Source organism: Toxotes jaculatrix, chromosome 6 (assembly GCF_017976425.1).
Source record: "Toxotes jaculatrix isolate fToxJac2 chromosome 6, fToxJac2.pri, whole genome shotgun sequence".
Classification (NCBI taxonomy): domain Eukaryota; kingdom Metazoa; phylum Chordata; class Actinopteri; family Toxotidae; genus Toxotes; species Toxotes jaculatrix.
In genome coordinates, this window is record NC_054399.1 from 10389023 (window position 1) to 10407571 (window position 18549).

An 18549-nucleotide genomic window follows, 5' to 3' on the forward strand; every position below is an offset into this window, starting at 1 on the left:
ACAGCGCCCCCTAATGGCAGCAGTTTCTTTTTTTCTTTAATGAACTCCTCCTAGGGAAATCATCCGATTGAGCTGAAATCTTGTCATGTTGCTCTAAAGACACTATTGTCCAAAAGTTATCAAAATCTTTTCTCTGCGTTACACGATGTGGGCAGAGCACCACCGCAAAGTCACCCTCCGATTTGTGAAAATTAGGATTTTGGGTTTTTCCCACTTCTCATACATTGTGGCTAATACTCTGCCTTGAAACCTATATTCCCCTACAAGTCTTGCCACAGGGCACCATTTTCACACAATTGGTGCAGCCAAACGGCTCTGCAGCGCCCCCTAGAGTGTGAAAATATTCCAAGTAAGAGCTACAAACTTGAAAATCAGTACACAGATGCAACACATCGAGATGAGAACAAAAGTCTCTTGGAGGAAACTTCTACGATGGACAGGAAGTCGGCCATTTTGGAAAAACGGCGCCATTTGCACTCACCGTACTTTGATGAACTCCTCCTAGGGGAATTGTCCAATTGGACTGATTTTTGGTCAGATTACTCAGAAGGCATTAGGGACAAAAAGTTATCAAAAGCTTTGGTGTGGCTTACACGGTCTGCCTGTGGCGCTGCCACAAATTTGACCCTTCGCCAACACACAGGAACTGGATGTATTTGTGGCTGTATCTACAACATACCTCATCCAATGCGGATGAAAAAAATCAGGCATGATGATCATGTGATTCTGAACAGATTGATATGCTTGTATGATGATACAGTCAAAGCGCCACCTACTGGCTGTATGCATTATTTTTAGGCCTTTTTTCCACATTCCACACATTGTATTTTAATGAACTCCTCTTAGGGAAATAATCTGATACATTTGAAATGTTGTCTCATGGTTCAGAAGACATTGATGAGTAAAAGTTATCAAAACCATCAAAGTTACACGGCATGACCATGGCACCGCCACAAAATTGACCCTTCGCCAACACACATAAAATGGATGTTTTGTCCCTGTATCTCCCACATACTTCATCTGATGTGGATCAAACTTTACATTCAGGATGACCTTCAGACTCTCAACTCATTCATATACTCACATGATGATACACTCATAACGTCCCCTGCTGGGAGGGGACCATCGCCAACAAAAAGGAAATGGATGTATTTATGCCTGTATCTCAAACATATTTCATCCAATGTGGATCAAACTTTAAAGCCAGGATGATCTTAAGACTCTCAACTAATTTATATACTCATATGATGATATACTCATAGCGCCCCCTGCTGGGAGGGGGCAAAGTCTTTTCTGTTGCTGTTTGCTGCTGTGCTTCTCTGGGGGGAAGAACAGGAGAGAGGAGAGGACATAGGAGGACTCTGGTGCAGGACGCCCGTGGCGCTGCCACAAATTTGAGCCTTCGCCAACACACAGGAAATGGATGTATTTGTGGCTGTATCTCCCACATACTTCATCCAATGTGGATCAAACTTTACAGTCGTGATGACCTTTGCACTCTGAACTCATTTATATGCTCATTTGATGATACACTCACAGCGCCCCCTCCTGTGAGGGGGCAATGTCTTTTCTCTTGCTGTATTCTGCTGTGCTTCTCTGGGGAGAAGAGCAGGAGAGAAGGGAGAGGAAATAGGAGGACTCTGGTGCTTGGCCCCGGCGGCTGCGGCTCCCGCAGGTCGCAAGGGGTGTGAGGGCCCGCTCATCGCTGCTTGCAGCTTTAATTTTTCCTTGTTCCTGATGGGCAGACAGAGTCTGATGCCGTTATGTTCAGTGTGCCAAACAGGATAAATGAATCATCCTGAGAAGCATGAAAATCTTGCTTCTTGGCAAAGAGGAAGCATCCACAAAATCAAAGGAGAATACAGCTAACTTTGTGACAAATCACCATCCAACAAACCCTCATAATCCAACATAAAATCACAACAGTTTTCCATTTTATAAGAAAAACACCTCAGAGCTTGGTAACAGCAAACAAAACAGTTATCAAAATAGTTTCACCACAATTCTGGAGCTTTCAGCTGCATCACAGGATCTTCCTCAGCCGACTGAGTTTGCTTCAGTAAATCTAAATACAACCTAAATCTCAGCTTTTATTGCCAGCATGGATGAGAAGTCCTTAAAGTGCTCAGAAGAAAAAAAAATGTAGTTCCATGACAACTGGGCAAACTCCATGTGCTGAGGAAGATCAGGGACTCCAGAAAAGTTACTACTGGACTTTATAATTAGTGTGTCAGTGTTTTAACTAAAATGTCCACTGAACACAGGGAAAATAGGAACTTGTTTTTGTGCATTTGAATGTACAAGAGGTGATTATTTTTCTGGAGCTCATCATATTTAGTTTATTGCAGTTTAGTTAGTTTAGTTTATCGATTAATGGATCATTTGTTTTGTCTATAAAATGTTTGGAGGTTGTGAAAAATGTCAGTCCTGGTGTCAACTTATTAACTCAACATAAGCCAACTTATTAATTCAGGAAGGCCATATGTTGAACTGCTCTCAAGCCAAAAAACAACCTGCCAGTCAACATCTAAGAAGGTCACAGCTAGGTTGTTTATTTTATGATAACTGATACAGGATAAATGTTATACATTCTATTTTAACACTGATATTTTGCTTTTATTTTCAATGTCAGTATGCAAAAAGGAAAGACAACGCAAAGTAAACATTTGGTGAAATCATGAATATGATACATAATTTGACTGCTTCATCAATATTAAACCAATTAATTTTAAGGACACCTTGTTGCCCTGGTGATAACTTGTTTCGCTACAACACAAAAAAAGGGAAAAAAAAATACAAAAAAAAAAAAAAAAAAATCAAACTGCAAACATCAAGAGTTGGCTGACAGCAAACACTGTAAAGAACCACGTGATCTTTAGATGTATCAATCAACTCGTGTAGATGCATATATAAAAATCCAGGATCCCTGTTGTATATATGCACTTACAGTAATTATGCAATTACTAGAGTTGTAGAGCCTGTACTGGGCATACAAACAGACAAAATGAAGAGCAGGATACACATACATACACACGTTTACCATTATCTCTCCATATAAACACGCATAAACCAACCAACCAACCAACAAGCAGAAGGCTCTCTGGCTTTAGAAGCTAAAAACTACATGACTTAAAAAAAAGAAAAAAGGAAAAACAGACATTCACATTTCTGAAACAAATTTTATGATCTCATAATGTCTCAGCCTGATCAACGGTCTCTGTCCATCAGTCTTATCAACTGTTAGTGCCACCAGAGAACCTAGAACAATGAGGATGATGATCTCCGTTTGTGCCGTTATGTCCAACCTGTCCCACCAATCAGTGTTGAGTTCACTCTCACCGATTACTGCACGGTGTTGGTCCTTTTCTCCACATCATCACTCCTCTCACTGTGCACTCATTCACTGACTCACTGTGTTTTTCTGCTAGTTTCTTCCTCCATGAGTGAAAGTGAGTGAGTGAACATCTTGTGGAGGAAGGTGGAGAAGTGTAACTGCAGCTGTTTATGTGTTTAGTGTATGAATGTCCTGTAAGTCCATGCATTTACCTGTGTGTGTGTGTGTGTGTGTGTGTGTGTGTGTGTGTATATATATATATATATATGTGTGTATGAGTACTGCATGTCCATCTCTATGCAGGGCCCCTACGGTGAGGCCGGGGCTTTGCTACCGCTGTAATGAACCTGGTATCTGTTGACTGTTTGCCCTTTCACCTCGGTTGACAGGCAGGTAGTCTTGCAGGGGATCATGTCCTCCTCCTCCTCGCCCATTAGCCAGTTCTGCACCGAGCGTTCGGCTGAGGCCGTGACATGATTGGACAGCCAGCCCTGGTGCCACTTGTCAAAGCGTTCGTGCTGGGTCGCTGCCACTCTGTGCTGCGACTGTGGAGGAAGAGGAGGAATTGTCAGAGCCTCATCTAACAGGACGCCAAACAGGATTTACCAAGCAGAAAAATGCATAAGCAGGGTGTGATTTTCCAGACGTCACCTAGATTTGCCAGAACTCTTAGAGCACATCACGACATAAAACTTAAGTGTGAAATTAAACGCAGACTCCATCCTACCTTTCTGGCCTTGACCAGCGCTCCTCTGCGGTACATGTAATCCTCGGAGTTCATGACAAACACCATCTTGTGAGTGCTGAGTTTAAAGCGGCAGTCCAGACTCCCGGCATTTTCCACACCAAGCTGGCGGTGCCACTCTCTCCTGCAGCGCATCGCCTCCACCTGCCGCACCTGCCAGCGACGGAAACGCCGCAGATTCCTACAAGAACAAGCACGTTAGAGACATTTATCACATCTTAAAATGTTTATTTGGGTTAAAAATATCTGTAACATAACCCGAGAACAACTGAGAACCCTGTTTAACTTCACAGATGTAATCAGAGACAGTGGAGATGTGACAACAATATGACACTAAAGTCAGATACAAGTGGGAACAGGAGATGCACCAGTAATGTGCACTGAAATACAACTGTATTGTAAGACCTGTACAGTTTAATGTAATCAAACATTCAGCCCTGCACTGAATTTGACCCTTTCTGCCTCTTGTCATATTAGTGTCTGTCAGAAATTCACTGATTCAACTAGGGATGCACTGATCCACATTTTTTCACGATCCGAGCCTGATACCTGAATTTGGATAACTGCCGATACAGTGCGCTGTTTGCTTTAATATTATTATTATCATTATTGTTGATTTTATATGATGCTGTAATAGCTCTTCTCTACAGGCACGTATGCTGTATGTATGATATGTACAAATGTATGCATGTATGTCCCAAAAGGCAACTTGAGATAAGTATAAGGTCAGAAAAACAGGAAATCCTATTAACAGTCAATATTTATTAAATTAAAGAGATACCCATAAAGGGTAACCTTCTTTTAGACTACCCCTCTCCAAATAAAATAGAAATAAAAAGGGCAACTTGATCTGATGAGCACAAATTAAGTACACTGGCTCTTGCAGCAGCAACAAATCAAAGTTTTTCAAATCTCAAACATCCCGAGGGGCGGAAACTCACTCACGGTTCATTTTCTTCCTGCTGTATCTAGAAGGAACATAACTCTGTGAGTGATATAATGCTGGTGTGTGTATTACCTGTATGACTTTCCTGTTATGGTGTCCCGCTATGGTTTATCGTTTGTGTGTAAAAGTTAATAGCGCGACCGATGCTAATGTGCAAGCCCATCAATGGGATTCTACATATTATGTTAGCATCAAGCTAATCGCTACTTATTACCACTTGTAGCTAATCGCTACTTATTACGACGGAGCTTCCGCCTCTCGGTACAACGGCCTAGCAAACATTGCACGTTGCTGTCTTGCTTTGTGGTGTTTCTAGTGCAAAATATTTCCACACAGCGGACATGTTGCTGCTCAGTACTCGCCTGCTAGCTGGCTGCAGACTGTGGAATGGATTTCCTGAACGGTGGCGTGTCTCATTACTCAGCGTCACATTGAGACACACCTTCAAATCCATTCCACAGTTTGCAGCCAGTTAGCAGAGCAGCCAACAGGGAGTCAGTTGTAGAGTCATTTCAGCAGACAACATTAAAGCACAGACATGGTTCATGGATCGGAAATGTCTGCAGGTTGGATCGGAAATTTCCGATCCGTTAATTATGTTGGTATCGGAACCGATACTGATACAGGATCGGTATTCAACTCTGTGGTCTTTTTGGTTTTGTTATCATTTGTGGTGTTGTCATCAAATTAAATGCTGTCTAATGCACATCCTGTAGACGTGAGCAGGAACATGACATCCTGCAAAAGAAAGTCTGAATTCTTGCACACTTTCATCTCTAAGTTTTGTTGAAAATGCAACAATTTATCTGACTGAAACATGTAATTCTCAGCAAAATTCACTGCTGACAGTGTGCAGAAATTCAAACCTTCTTCTGCTGGATTAGAGTAAAAAGTGTTTCAAGTAGGAAAACATGTAGGAAAGCGAGAAGTCCAAAAAGATCTACTGCCAGTGCATGGATAGTTTGGTCACAAGTTTATCTGGCTGTATTATGTGTGGTTTGGTGTAGTCTACACATCTAAAAAAAACTTGATTTGTAGAAATAAAAATGATAAACTGTCATACCTGGGCAGAAACACAGGTTTGAAGAAGTAGCCCTCTGCTTGTGAGCACAGACTGGACTCTGTCCCCACAAACTGCTCCATGTAGCTCGACAGGCACTGAAGGAGGAAAACAGCCCAGTCCCATCAAGTTTAATCTGTCACAAAAACAAGTATTTAAACAGTTTGTAAACTTGTGTTTACCTGTACATCTAACGGGTCGTCAGCCTGGGCCTCCTCAGTGTCCAGCAGCTCGATGGTCATTGTCACATGACCCTTGTTTTGGATGAACATCACCTGATAACACAAAATGCAGAGAAACATAAGTAAACCAACTCAAGTCAACTCTGTACACTGAAATAAAACCAGGGTTCATATTTACATAAGAGAAAAATGTTAACAAGTTGTTACAAGAGAAAGGTGTAGCATGTTATGGCAGTTGAACATTTAATAATATTAATAATATATGTAAGTACATTTAAAAAGACCCTATTCACTTGCTATAGAACAATTGGCTGTATTCAACTAGTGTCACATCCAGATGAATACAGATTAAGCCCTTGTCAGAACATAGGAGATGAAACTATGACTAACTAAATGAGAGGAAGAGAATGAGTTCTGAACTAAAATGACTTAAAGTGATTCACCTTTAGTAAAGCAGCTCTTTTTCTACAATCATGATCATTATCCCTCAAACACTCCATCACAAAAATGGCTATTAGTGATGTGCTTTGCTTTTCTGGGTACATGTAGTGTTGTGAAAAACGTTAACTCTAGCTCTAAAATGACTGGACACATGTACACAACATTTTACTACTGCAAAGAAAATGGCAGTTGATAACAAAAAATGAATTGACTTTAAAAAGGAAACAGCAAAATGTCAGGGCCATATATATAATCCACTACTACGTTCCCTCAGGACCCTGAGCTCACCTTGAAGCAGTTCTCCTCAGCCATGACTCTCTCGGCTTTCCACTGGTAGCTCGTCTCCCAAGCGGCTCTGACGCACTGTGAGGACAGGTTTCCGCCTGCTGCCCCCCGCTTCCTCTCAGCCAGGTAAAGATCAACCACCTGCAGACACACCTCGTCACTCACTAGGTGCTGCAGCTGAAAAAAACAAAAAAACAAAAACAGAAAATGGAGAGTTAGAAACTGATAAAACAGAAATGCGGAAGAGTATGACCTTGGGAAAAAAAAAATTAAGAAAGTAAAATTTTTGCTTACCTGCCGAATGATATTGTGGATGACCTTGTCAATGGTGAAGCCGATGTAGGCGTGGATGGTGAACATCTCTCTCAGTGTGTCTTCATACTGGGTGGAGTCCAGGTTGCCATCCAGCAGACTGCGCACCATGTCCAGGAAAGCTGGGTAATACTCCTCTAACTCCACCTCACCTGTGGAAGCAAAGGTAAGTCAAGTCTGTTACTAACAATAATGATGTGATAATTTAATGTAGCTGTGGAACAAGCAGTGTTAGTGTGGATCAGTTGTACAACAATGCTTGGACAAGTTTTGGACACTCTGTGCTCATCGCTGGCATGAATAAAAGACACAAGAAGCTTTCCACCAAAAGCAATGATTTTAAAAAAAGAGTGGATGCCATTAATTCAAGCTATTACAGGATTAGCTGCAAAGATTAGTCAATTACTCCATCAACAGAAAATCAATCAGCGACTACTCTGATTGATTGTTAAAGTCATTTTTCAAGCAAAAAATACAAACTTCTTATAGTTTGAGGTTCTCAAATGTGAGAATGTGCTTCTTTTATTGGTTTTATTGTAAATTAAATATTTGTTTTGGACTGTTGTTGGACTAAAAGCACCTTGTGCTCAAAGATATTGTGATGCCATTTTTCACTTTTTCTGATACTTTATGGCTCAAACGATTAATCGATTAGCTGAGAGGATAACTGGCAGATTACTTGATAATGAAAATCATCGTAAGCTGCAGCACTACTCTGCAGTTCATCTGCTTGAAAATCTTTGTGTTAGGAATAGGTTTCAGTGCTTTAACATAACCCAAATGGCCGTTTATGGTTTCACACAGCATGTAAATCTGCTTTTTAAATGCCTTGAAGGCCTTGATAATAATCTCTGGCTCAGAACACAAAAAACAGATATTGTTATTCTGCTGTTTCATATGTTGACAGGCCTAAAAGAAAGACAGAGCTGGAATATTTGTCAAACAAGTCCTTCCCTTTATCACACGATACCATGTATTCTGTGACTCAACATCATGAATCCTGGCATGATTTTGGTGAACTGACATCAGGAGAAGTTTGATCTGAATACGCCTTCTAAATCATTGCCCAAAGCTCCTGATCATAGACCAGGGATCTAAAATAAAACAACTTCTGCTCTGAGATTCTTTGTCCTGTGGAGTCAAATATCACAGCTGGTTGACCCAACTCAAGTTATACACTTTAATCTGACCATTACAACATTTCCATAACAAACCAGTGGCTGAACTTACTGGGCTGTTTGAGGCGGAGCTCCATGGCGAGGTCACATGCTTTTTCCCTCCGTCCCTCGGCCAGCAGAAGCCTCTCTCTGCTCTGCTCAGCTCGGTGCTCCAGCAGCTGCCGTTCTGCCTGTCGGTAAACCCGCAACAGACGCGAACACAGAGTCTGGTGCAGCCGCAAGAAGAAATACCAGTTGTTGTTGACGAAGAAAAGGTTGTAGACACCGTCCAGCTCCTTCTGGTGCTCTGCTTCGGGGTCGCGCAGGTCCACCTTCTCGCCAGCAACACCTGAACCCGTCTCCATGGGTGTAGATCCAGGGGTGGATCCAGCGGTCCCTGCGGGCTGATTTGTGCTACTGGAGGTGGTGGAGGCCTCTGTGTCTGCAGGTTGGGATGGGCTGCAGCGCCTTCGCCTGGACTCACCATTGAGCTGCTGCTGAGGTTGGGACTGGGTCTGACACTGGGACTGGGAAGGCTGGGGTTGAAACTGACTACCTGTGGCTGCCGCTGCTCCTGATGCATTATTAGAATTACCATTTCCTCCTCCTGCTCCTGCTGCTGTTCCACCTCCTCCTCTCTCTCCTCCCTCCTCAGGCTCAGCCTCCTCATCTGTCCATTCTTCAGTATCACTGAGCTCGCCACGGCGGGAGAAGAACAGGTCAGGGACAAAGTGCTGGATGATGCGCTTGATGTGGTCCTTGTCGTCTTTGTGGATGGTGGGCTGACGTTTGACGTGGTAGATGATGAGCGAAGCAGCGTCCTCCAGGATCTGTTTGTCCTCATACGTGAACACCATGTGAGGCTCGCTGGATGAGGCCGAACCAGAGCCATTACGGCCCTGCTGGCCAACTCCCCCTTCTTCTGTGCTCTGCTCCTGACGCTGAGATAAAGAGAAATTCATAGAGATAAAAGAGGAAAATTCAACAGGACACACCGTGACAGGCTGAGCCAAAAGCTGAAAATAACTGATTTTAATGACCTGTTGTAACTGTTTTATTGACCTCAGAAAAATGAATCTTCTATTGACAGCTAGGACATTTTCCTCTGATAGCAGCACCACACAAAGGATGGAAAAAAAAAAACAACATACAATGAAATGACAAAACATTCTCAGCACAAGGCCCACTAACTTGCTAGCTTGTTTCAGAGATTTAAGCCATATCACACAACACTAATCAGCAGATTGAAAATAATTGGTTGACATGAAATGTAGATATTAAAAGTTGAAACAATACTGATCGAGTCTTGCGACTGAGCCTTGAGTTAAGATCGTTACGTCAGCTCCTTTTTCTGATGAAGAGCAAAGACTTATTTGCACAAATGGATCGTTATGGACTCGCCCCCGTCATCACACATCGCTGACCATCGCAGGGGAGATTTCTTTGGAATTTTTCTTTTGTTTGATCAGCTCTGGGTTTAGTTGAAAAGGGACGTTAAGATGCTCATTAACACTTAAAAATTAAATGAATGATTTTTATGAGGTCTCATTGTGTCCAGTTTTGGGCATGACCCTACAAGCTAGACCAAAAATGACATTATGACACTCCACAGCTAATTATCTGTTCATGTTATGAAGGCCCAAGTGTTAATACTGCAGATATGAAGAGAGCTTTTACCTCGTCATAGACGCTCTCAATCTCATTGAGAAGACTCTTTGACCGCAGAGCCTTCATGTCATTCTGTTTGAAGTTGACTCCTTGGTGGTCGAGGGACTTCAGGTAGGCCTTCTCGTACTGCTCCCTCCATATCTTATTGAAGCCCTGCTGGGCCTCTCTCCACTCCTCCTCCTTGGCTTTCAACCTGTAGAGAACAACACACAAACCCTTTTTAACACAGCTTTTGTTGGTATGGTTCACCTTTGTTGGCAGGACGCACAAAGATCACCGACTCTTGATACAGGGATCTTATTTATGCTATCAGCAAATGAACATTTCCATCATATTGTCACTTGGTTAAACCTCCCTGCTGGGAATGTAAATGAAATGCACTCTTCAACTGCAAACAACAATCTCATTTTTATATGCAGAGTTGATATACAAGATAATTGCAGTACTTCACCAATGTGTCTAATCAACATGTTAATGCATACACATTAATAAAATAGTTGGCTATGTGGTTAAATTATCCAAACAACATGTCAGATGTCACTGCAGAAGCTGGTGAGGTCTAAGATCTAAGTAAGATCATAAAAACAGGAATTCAGTCTTTACATTTCTTTCATTACTTTTCATTAACCAGTGAGGAAATTTGAAATGATGCCAAACCCAAAGAGAAAGAGACAGCGCTGACCTCTTGAGCACCACAGGCACAGCGGTGGCAGGACTCCTCTTCAGTCCCTCAATGATCTCAGGGGCTTTGTCGCCATAGATACGATACACAGCACGGCGCTGGATGACCTCAGAGGTGCCGCCCAGGCAGTCGTCTAATCTGAATCTGTCTTGGTCCTCTGGTGAAAGGCGGGACAGCTTCTTCTGGACGCTCTCTAGCACCCTGATGGTGGCCAAGTTTGTCTCCAGAACCACGTCCAACTAAAAGTGGAGAATTACAGACACAGAGCTTTTCAAAAGATTTCAAGGGCTGTATGTGTTAAACCTTAGTATCTCTTAAGAGCAGGGTCACATAAAGATCATAACATTTAGAGTCATTTGTGATGTTTTTACAAACTTCTTTGCTTTACAAGAAGCATAAACAGAATCCCTGTTAGCATGTATGTACCTCAAATCTTTCATCCTCACAGCGATGCAGCTGCTCTTCATAAGGAGTCTTCTTCGAGCTGACAAAGGTGGAGTCCTCTGACCAGGAGGGGAATGACACCCAGGTGTCGTTCAGCACCTACACAAATACAGACACAAATCATTATCGAAGGGAAAACCCTTTCTGCAGGAAAACACACTAAATAAAGATACCCTGTGGAGTTCTTGACCACTAGCAGCACTATAGAGAAATGTTTCTCATACTGGGTCTCTGTTTTGTTCGTGCATGTGCACATTCATGAGTACGCACAAACACAATACATGCAGGTAACTTAATGTGCATTGCTGTCAATAATTTTGCCCTATTCCACTGAGCTACAGGTGGCGATAATGTGCTAGAAAAAACAGCAAAGATGAAAACATGGATGTAAACAATGGATATTTAAAACTTTAATGTTTGTTAGACGTCAAGGATAGGGTGTTTTGGTGGGAAACACTGAATATAAACAGAATCATTGTTTAAAAGAAAACTCCACAGGGCAACTTTAAGCAATATACTGATCTAGTGATGGCCCTTTCAGTAAAATGTAAGTACCTCCTTGCATAGGGCAGTGCGCCCGCTGCATTTAGGCTGCTGGTAGGTCTTGGGCAGTGCTCTGTAGCTGGACCCCAGGCGCTTGCAAGAGGCATAATCCACCTCCCGGCCCCCTCCCCCCTCCATGTAGCGATCCGACAGCCCTGACACAGCATGAGAGAGCTCTTTGTCCCCCAGAAATGACTTGAACTGTGTGTAGAGTTCGGGAAACTTCCTGGAAGGAGATGGATGAAATCGTGAATGACAGATAAATCAGGAGAGGAACAGCTGACCAAAGAGCAAGTGTTTCCAACAGAATGATCCTACCAATCTGAATGTGATGTAGTTAAAAATCTGTGTTGTATCATTTGATCATAATGGTCATATCGGCAGTATTTGGATATAACTTTACAAATTCTTAAATGGACCTGAAACTCTGAAAAAAATAAAACATTTTGTGAATGATACCTGAAAGGCTCCTTTACAAAACCAGACATTAGCATTTACACTTGTCAGACTCCCTGCAACTACTGCACCTATTAATTTGTGCATCCATTTTTCTCATTATATCCAGTCACTTCACACAATCATTCTGCTCCATCTTCTTTCCATCCACTCACCCCAGGAAAGGAGTGACTAACTGTAGCAGCTCTGCTCCTGAAACTACTTCCTGGTTAAACAAGGCGATGCAGCGCAGGAAGTTCTCGTACACTTCCTGGCTTTTAAACAGGCGACGAACCTGAATGATGGGTGGGTTGACAAGGAAATTAGACCAACAAGATTGTAAGACTTAAAAAAATATGTAAAGACAGCAATAGAGGAAGGAAGGGGGCAAAAAGGAAGTACAGTGGCAGAGGGTCAAGAGAACAGTATGAACCAATGAAAAAGGAAATCCAACATTGCTGCAGAGGAAAATGATGCCTCACCTTATCAAAGAAGGAGAATTCTCTTAAAACTCCATGTTTACCAACTGAAGCAAAAGACTGATCTTTGGTACAGGAATACTTCATTTTTTTCTAAATTAAAAACAAACAAACAGATACTTAACGATCTTTACATTTAAACAGCAGTTATCAAAGTTATTGTAGAGCTTCTGGGACAATACAAAGTATTGCTGACCCTTTTTGAAATCAAGGACATGTATACATACACTGGTGCTTTGCCTGAGGCAGTCATTCTAAATAGCGAACTTACCTTCAGCAGTGGGGACATATGCTGCAGTAGGATGGGTCTAGGCCTCTTTTTGTTCTGTTTTGTTATCGTGTCCTCTTCCTCCGGCCTTTTCAGCTGCTCTTTCCCCCCTGTCAGTGAGCTCCCTGTGAACTACAGGACCCACAAACAGAGTTGGGAAAACTTAGAAAACTATACTTCTCTAGACTAGGGCTGCAACTAACAATTATTTCCATTATTTTCCCAATTAATCATTTGGTCTATTAAGTGTCAGAAAACAGAAAAATGCCCACGTTGTCATATTGAGCAGTTCAAAAGCTAAAACATCCTCAATTTACTTTCATCACAGACCAAAAACAAAATAGCACATTTGAGAAGCAGTGACCTCTGGACACTTTTGCTTGAAAAACACCTTAAACGACTGATCAATATCAAAATAACTGCAAACTAATCGACAAATTGATTAATCATTTCAGTTCTACTTTGGACTGCTTTGTAACACTTTATAAATGCACTTTCAAGTACTGTTTCTGAAGAAGAAACACTTGTTTTGCACTGCGTTTTCTATTAAATATGAATGTTATCAGCATGACATTTCTGAGCAGTAGCACAGAAATACTAAATGTCATTAGCCATTGTGAAGCATGTTAAAAAATGCAAGGGGGGAAAAAAGCACAACAGAAAATATTGATAATCTGGTACCAAGACTGACTGCAAATTGTTTATGTCCCAACTTTTCCTATTTGTCATCTGCTCTGAAAGCGAACATTATCTGTCTCCTTCTCCACTGTTGCTCGACTGACCAGTGATCTCTTGGCATCAGGCAGAAATTGTCCAAACTCGGCCAGCAGGTCTTCTTGTCCCTTAAAGAGACTGGCAACTTTAGAGAACACCTCATCTTCTGTCATCCCACTGCTGCCTCGGCTGCCTCGACTCTCCTTCACCTCCAGCTGCTCCTTCTAAAGGGTAGAAGGGGGGAAAATGGTGATCAGAGAATCAAAAAAACAAACCAAAAAAAAAAAACAGCAGAGCCAAGTTGAAATTCTCTGACACAAGCTCAATATTAGTGAAAGAGACACAATCACTGTCACTCTCCTTCAAGAACAGACTGCTGTGGAAATTTGACACACTTCATGACCTATGACTTATATTACTTGGTTAATTCTTATTCAAACCACCATAAAGCAATTTCGAAAGCATTCTGCTTTGCTAAAACTTGACAATAACAGTCAAAATTTTTGAAGTGAAACAGGAGGAAAGTAAGAAAAACTACAACTTAGTAACTGAAGCCTGCATTGTCTATATAATACCATAATATTAAAAAGCAACTTAAGTCATCGCATTTTGTATCCACAGTACCTGATATGTATGAAGAATCTCTAGGAAGGCTCTATAGATCTCCGGGTGATCCAGAAAGCGGTTTTTGATCTTGTTTACGTAGCTGATGGCACTGTCAAACTCTACGGGGCTGGTCTCTGAGGCAGGTGGGGATACAGACGAAGTGGTGGCCTGATTCTGACTGTCTCTGCTAGTAAGGGGAAGAGAAAGCCTGCTGGGAGGCTCTGGAGGTCCTGCTGAGGTTGAAGAGGATAGGGACTCTGATGAGGCAGCCTTGACTTCACTGGTCTGGGCAGGTCCAGCTTCAACGTGGGCAGCAGAGGCACTACCTGAGGTTGCGGGCACTGCAGAGGTGGTGAGACTCTTCCCCTGCTGGCCTGGGGATGCCTGCACAGATAAACACTACTGGTCTCAGTGGATGCATCCTGTCCTATATCACTCCGATGTTCACTCATTCGCTACTCATATAATTAGACTCATGTTTGTAATTCTTACATCTCTCCTAAAACCTCCTTCTAAGATAATACTCAATCAAATTTTTTGAGGTGAAGCAGGATAGGAATTAAAACATCTCTCCTTAAACAAAAACCTTTATGAATTCCATCTTTTTCTTTAAAATGAGGTGCACTGCAGTGCACAAGGGCACTATATACTATATAAATTACACACTTAGAATTCAACACACCTCCATGGCTCCTCAGGTTGCACAATCAAATTCTTAGGGGAACATGAAAATCTCTCTCAGAAGAAAATGTCATTGGCTTTTGGTTCTTGGTTGTCAGCTGGTTGCCAACACTTGAAATAAGACCAAGGATTTATGCCGCATGTGAAACTGAAATAACTGAAACTAGCCTTTGCATTCTTTCTCTTTTACTCTCAGTCAAAACTTTCAAGACTTCGTCTAATGCATAAACAAAATACCAAATCATAAAAAGTGTGAACTGAACTGAAATTGAATCTGTACTGAAGTAAATACCATCTGGTCAGTTTTGAATCACAGTCCATTAAATCGTTACGAACTGTTCTATGCCATCATTTTTGTATCATATTCTAAACAATTAATATATATTTACTCACTGTCTAAGAGGAATGACGCTCTAACCCTTACCCTAATCCACCCACAGTATACAGAGTGCATTATATACAGTATATGTACAATTCAGTGTCGCATATTTCAGATCTTTTCACACCTTGAGATCCTGACTGAAATCTAAACTTCTGTTTAAACGTTGCAATGTGTTTGTTCCTTCAAATCGAAGGGAAAAGGGAGGCAATCCAATGGTTAAAAAAATGAAAAAAATTCCCTCCAGCTGTGATTACTTCTGTGACTTTTATGTAAAACTAATAAACTGACAAATTAGTTGCCTTCAGGGAAGCCTTCATCAGAGCAATATTTTGAGGTACTCAACTATTCTTCTGGGTGCATAAGAAGTGTACCTGTTTCCTCTTGAGAATCTAAAAGTTCTGTGGGCTTAAACATAGAGTTCTTTTCAGCACACCATAAGTTACTGAAGGACCTGCTGAACACTTCACAAGTCTGAGCATAAATAAAGAACTGGTTTTGAGAAATTATCAACTTCAGCTGTGAGGAGAGCATCTCACCTGTGTAGAGAATGGAGACTGGAGGAAAGCCACCCCATTCTTGGGGACTTCTATCCGATACCCCGGTGGGAGGAAGGCATTGAAGCCCAACACTAAGTCTGGGTGTCCATGGAAGAGCTGTGACACACGGTTTATCACCCCTGGCGTGTCAATGCTATTCAGGAAAACAGATAGAAACAGACACCTCAGCAATATAGTTACCAGAGGCAAATAAAAATTAGCTTCCTCTCTCATGTGCTGCATGATGGCACTGACCTCAAAGAGAAGTAAGTCTTACAGCTTAGTTTAAAAAGGAGCACCGTTGAATCACTAATTATAAATTCTGTTATTCCAAATGTTTTACATTTCAAGATAATATGAACTATTGCATAATTAGAGTAGGACGATATCTGCAGTTTCTTACTTAATGATAAAAGCTCTAAAACGTATGGTTAATCCCTGGGTAAGGATGTTTCTGCAAACTAATCAACTTCCACGCACAAGCTCCACCATCACCACCTCAAGAGTGGGTATGAGGAATCATCTTATTAAAAATGTATAACTAAAACTCAATAACTTCTCTTGGGACTGATAGTGGGTAAAGTAGCATCCGTTTCTATGCATCTCTGTCTTACAGTTGTATGTTCTTTGTTTGCATAAATTGGCATGAGTACCTCTGCGACTTGAACTCTTTCATGATGTCGAGAAACTTGTTGTATATGCCAGGATCATTGGCAAAACGAATTTTGACTTGGTCCAGATATGACAAGGCATCTTCAACCTGAACACAGAGGAAAAACAGAACAACAAAAGATCATCAACAACGCAGCACAAAGCACAATCAGTCTCACCTAGAGCTGTGGAGTAGCTTTTTAACAAACATCCTGCTGTGCTGTTGATGAAGCAGGATCTGACAGAGATAGAGCTCTCAGATATTTAACACGTTCAATGAGACAATGGTTTGTCTATGCGTCAACGTTACATTGTGCCTCACTTAAAATAGTATATGATGTTAAATGCTGCCATTACTACCAAAACAGTGGTGCCACTGAACAAACTGAAATAACTGAATTTTCTAAGAGGACATATTTTTTTTGGCATGGAGTGATATAAATAGGCAATGTTTGCTTTCTTCATTGTTAACTGAAGTGCTGTTATCAACAAACGCACTAGTTAGCTGTACAAGCTGTACAAGTACCGCTAAATAAATAAATAAAGCGGGTGAATACAAGGAACGCCATGCAGTTTTTGTTCACTGGACCACATCTTTCTTTAATCATAACACCCTAGCTAGGTTAGGTTACGACAAACGACGTGGTCACACAAAGCATTGTCAGAAATAGTCCACATCTAAAGAGGGTTGTTGTAGCTAACGTTAGCCAACAGCCAGTCAACTGACGATAATAACTCCACTAACACTTCCAACACCTACCCACATACAAATGTATTAATTTACAATACGTTTAGTCACAGCTGGTCCATGGCCAACCGTGTCGTGTTGGTAAAAAAAATAGTATGAAAATATTCAAACACTGCGATAACAAAGAAATGTGTAATGAAGCTGCTAATGAACTGAAATAGCCGTTCTTGGCTAGCCTGGCTGACGTCCTCCACTTTGTTCAGGGTGGCTGAAAAAACGAACAAGGAGGAACTTCCCACAGCCGAGGTTTGAGTTATTTTGCTCACAGTAGCTCTTATTGACATCGTAAATAAGAAACTACCGCTAACTGTGCCGCTCGACTGTCACTCAGGACATTCATTAATGAAACACACCTTCAACATCTAACCTTAAATGTCAATGTTCGGCTGTTTAGCAATGAATTACTTTAAACAGGCCAGCGAGCTAACTAACGTTAGCCAGTCGTTCCTTTCACTACTCTCGACGTTAGGGGAGAAAGAGAAAAGCCTCAGATCCAATGCAATGATCCGACGAACAAAATGGTTCTGACTCTGAGGGGACTTTTCCCTTGTCGTGTCCGTTGTCTGCTTACCTTCAGCTTCTGGAAGTGCTGCTGCTGCACTTGCTTTTGTGTTATAACGTAAGGCTTGTCTTGAATTTGGTTTATTTGCTTCGCGGTGCTGTGCGCCTGAATCTTCGCCATTATCCCGGCGACAGGAGGCTCGAGAGCCGCTACCACAACTTGAGAGGGAATCTTCGGTGTTACCTCCAGTTGTTGGCTAGCCGACAAACCTTCCTCTCGGTCGGGAAGCCAGCCTGCCAGCGAGCAACCCTACTTTGCCTAGCTGGACAGTCTCGGCTCAGCGCACAGAAGGACGGAGTGGACGGTGATGACAGACAAGCTGCTACTCGCTGCGACTTTGATTCAACATCGCCATCGAATTAAACAAGCTAAAGCAAGAAGCGTCGGGAAATAAGCAAAGGGACAATGGTTGCCGTTTATCGTATTTAAAATAACTATCGCCTGTCTCTTTAAATTCGGCGGCAGCGGTCTGTCTTGGCGTCCGGAAGCCAGAGTAGGAGTGAAAAATTGAAAAAAAAAAAGAGTGAAAAATTGAACTGCGCAGCCGCAACGATGGGAGGAGCTGAATTCACAAGAATCAGATTGCTCCACTCCCCCTTCACTGCTACAAAGGAGCAATGTTACTCCATGAAAAACGATAGCTACAGACTCCACACTGTACCCGCAACTACAACATCAACGGTGGACT

The 18549-nt window shown here is 41.9% G+C and overlaps 1 protein-coding gene across 2 annotated transcripts; it reads right to left on the reverse strand.

Moving 5' to 3' along the window:
* Window positions 1–2528: 2528 nt before the first annotated feature.
* Window positions 2529–18347, reverse strand: sin3b (SIN3 transcription regulator family member B). Of its 2 annotated transcripts, XM_041040706.1 has the most exons (19): window positions 17871–18347; window positions 16554–16660; window positions 15901–16054; window positions 14320–14685; window positions 13764–13919; window positions 12985–13113; window positions 12717–12806; window positions 12411–12529; window positions 11812–12025; window positions 11239–11355; window positions 10813–11051; window positions 10140–10323; window positions 8536–9403; window positions 7288–7457; window positions 6997–7170; window positions 6268–6360; window positions 6089–6183; window positions 4062–4260; window positions 2529–3879 (listed from the first exon to the last, which is right to left on the reverse strand). In XM_041040706.1, exons 1-19 carry the CDS (start codon window positions 17979–17981, stop codon window positions 3643–3645), a joined length of 3822 nt encoding a protein of 1273 aa, XP_040896640.1. In that variant the 5' UTR covers window positions 17982–18347; the 3' UTR covers window positions 2529–3642. The 2 variants fall into 2 exon arrangements, with proteins under 2 accessions (XP_040896640.1, XP_040896641.1); XM_041040707.1 differs by lacking the exons at window positions 13764–13919; window positions 14320–14685; window positions 15901–16054; window positions 16554–16660; window positions 17871–18347 and having other exon boundaries at window positions 12981–13114.
* Window positions 18348–18549: the final 202 nt, after the last annotated feature.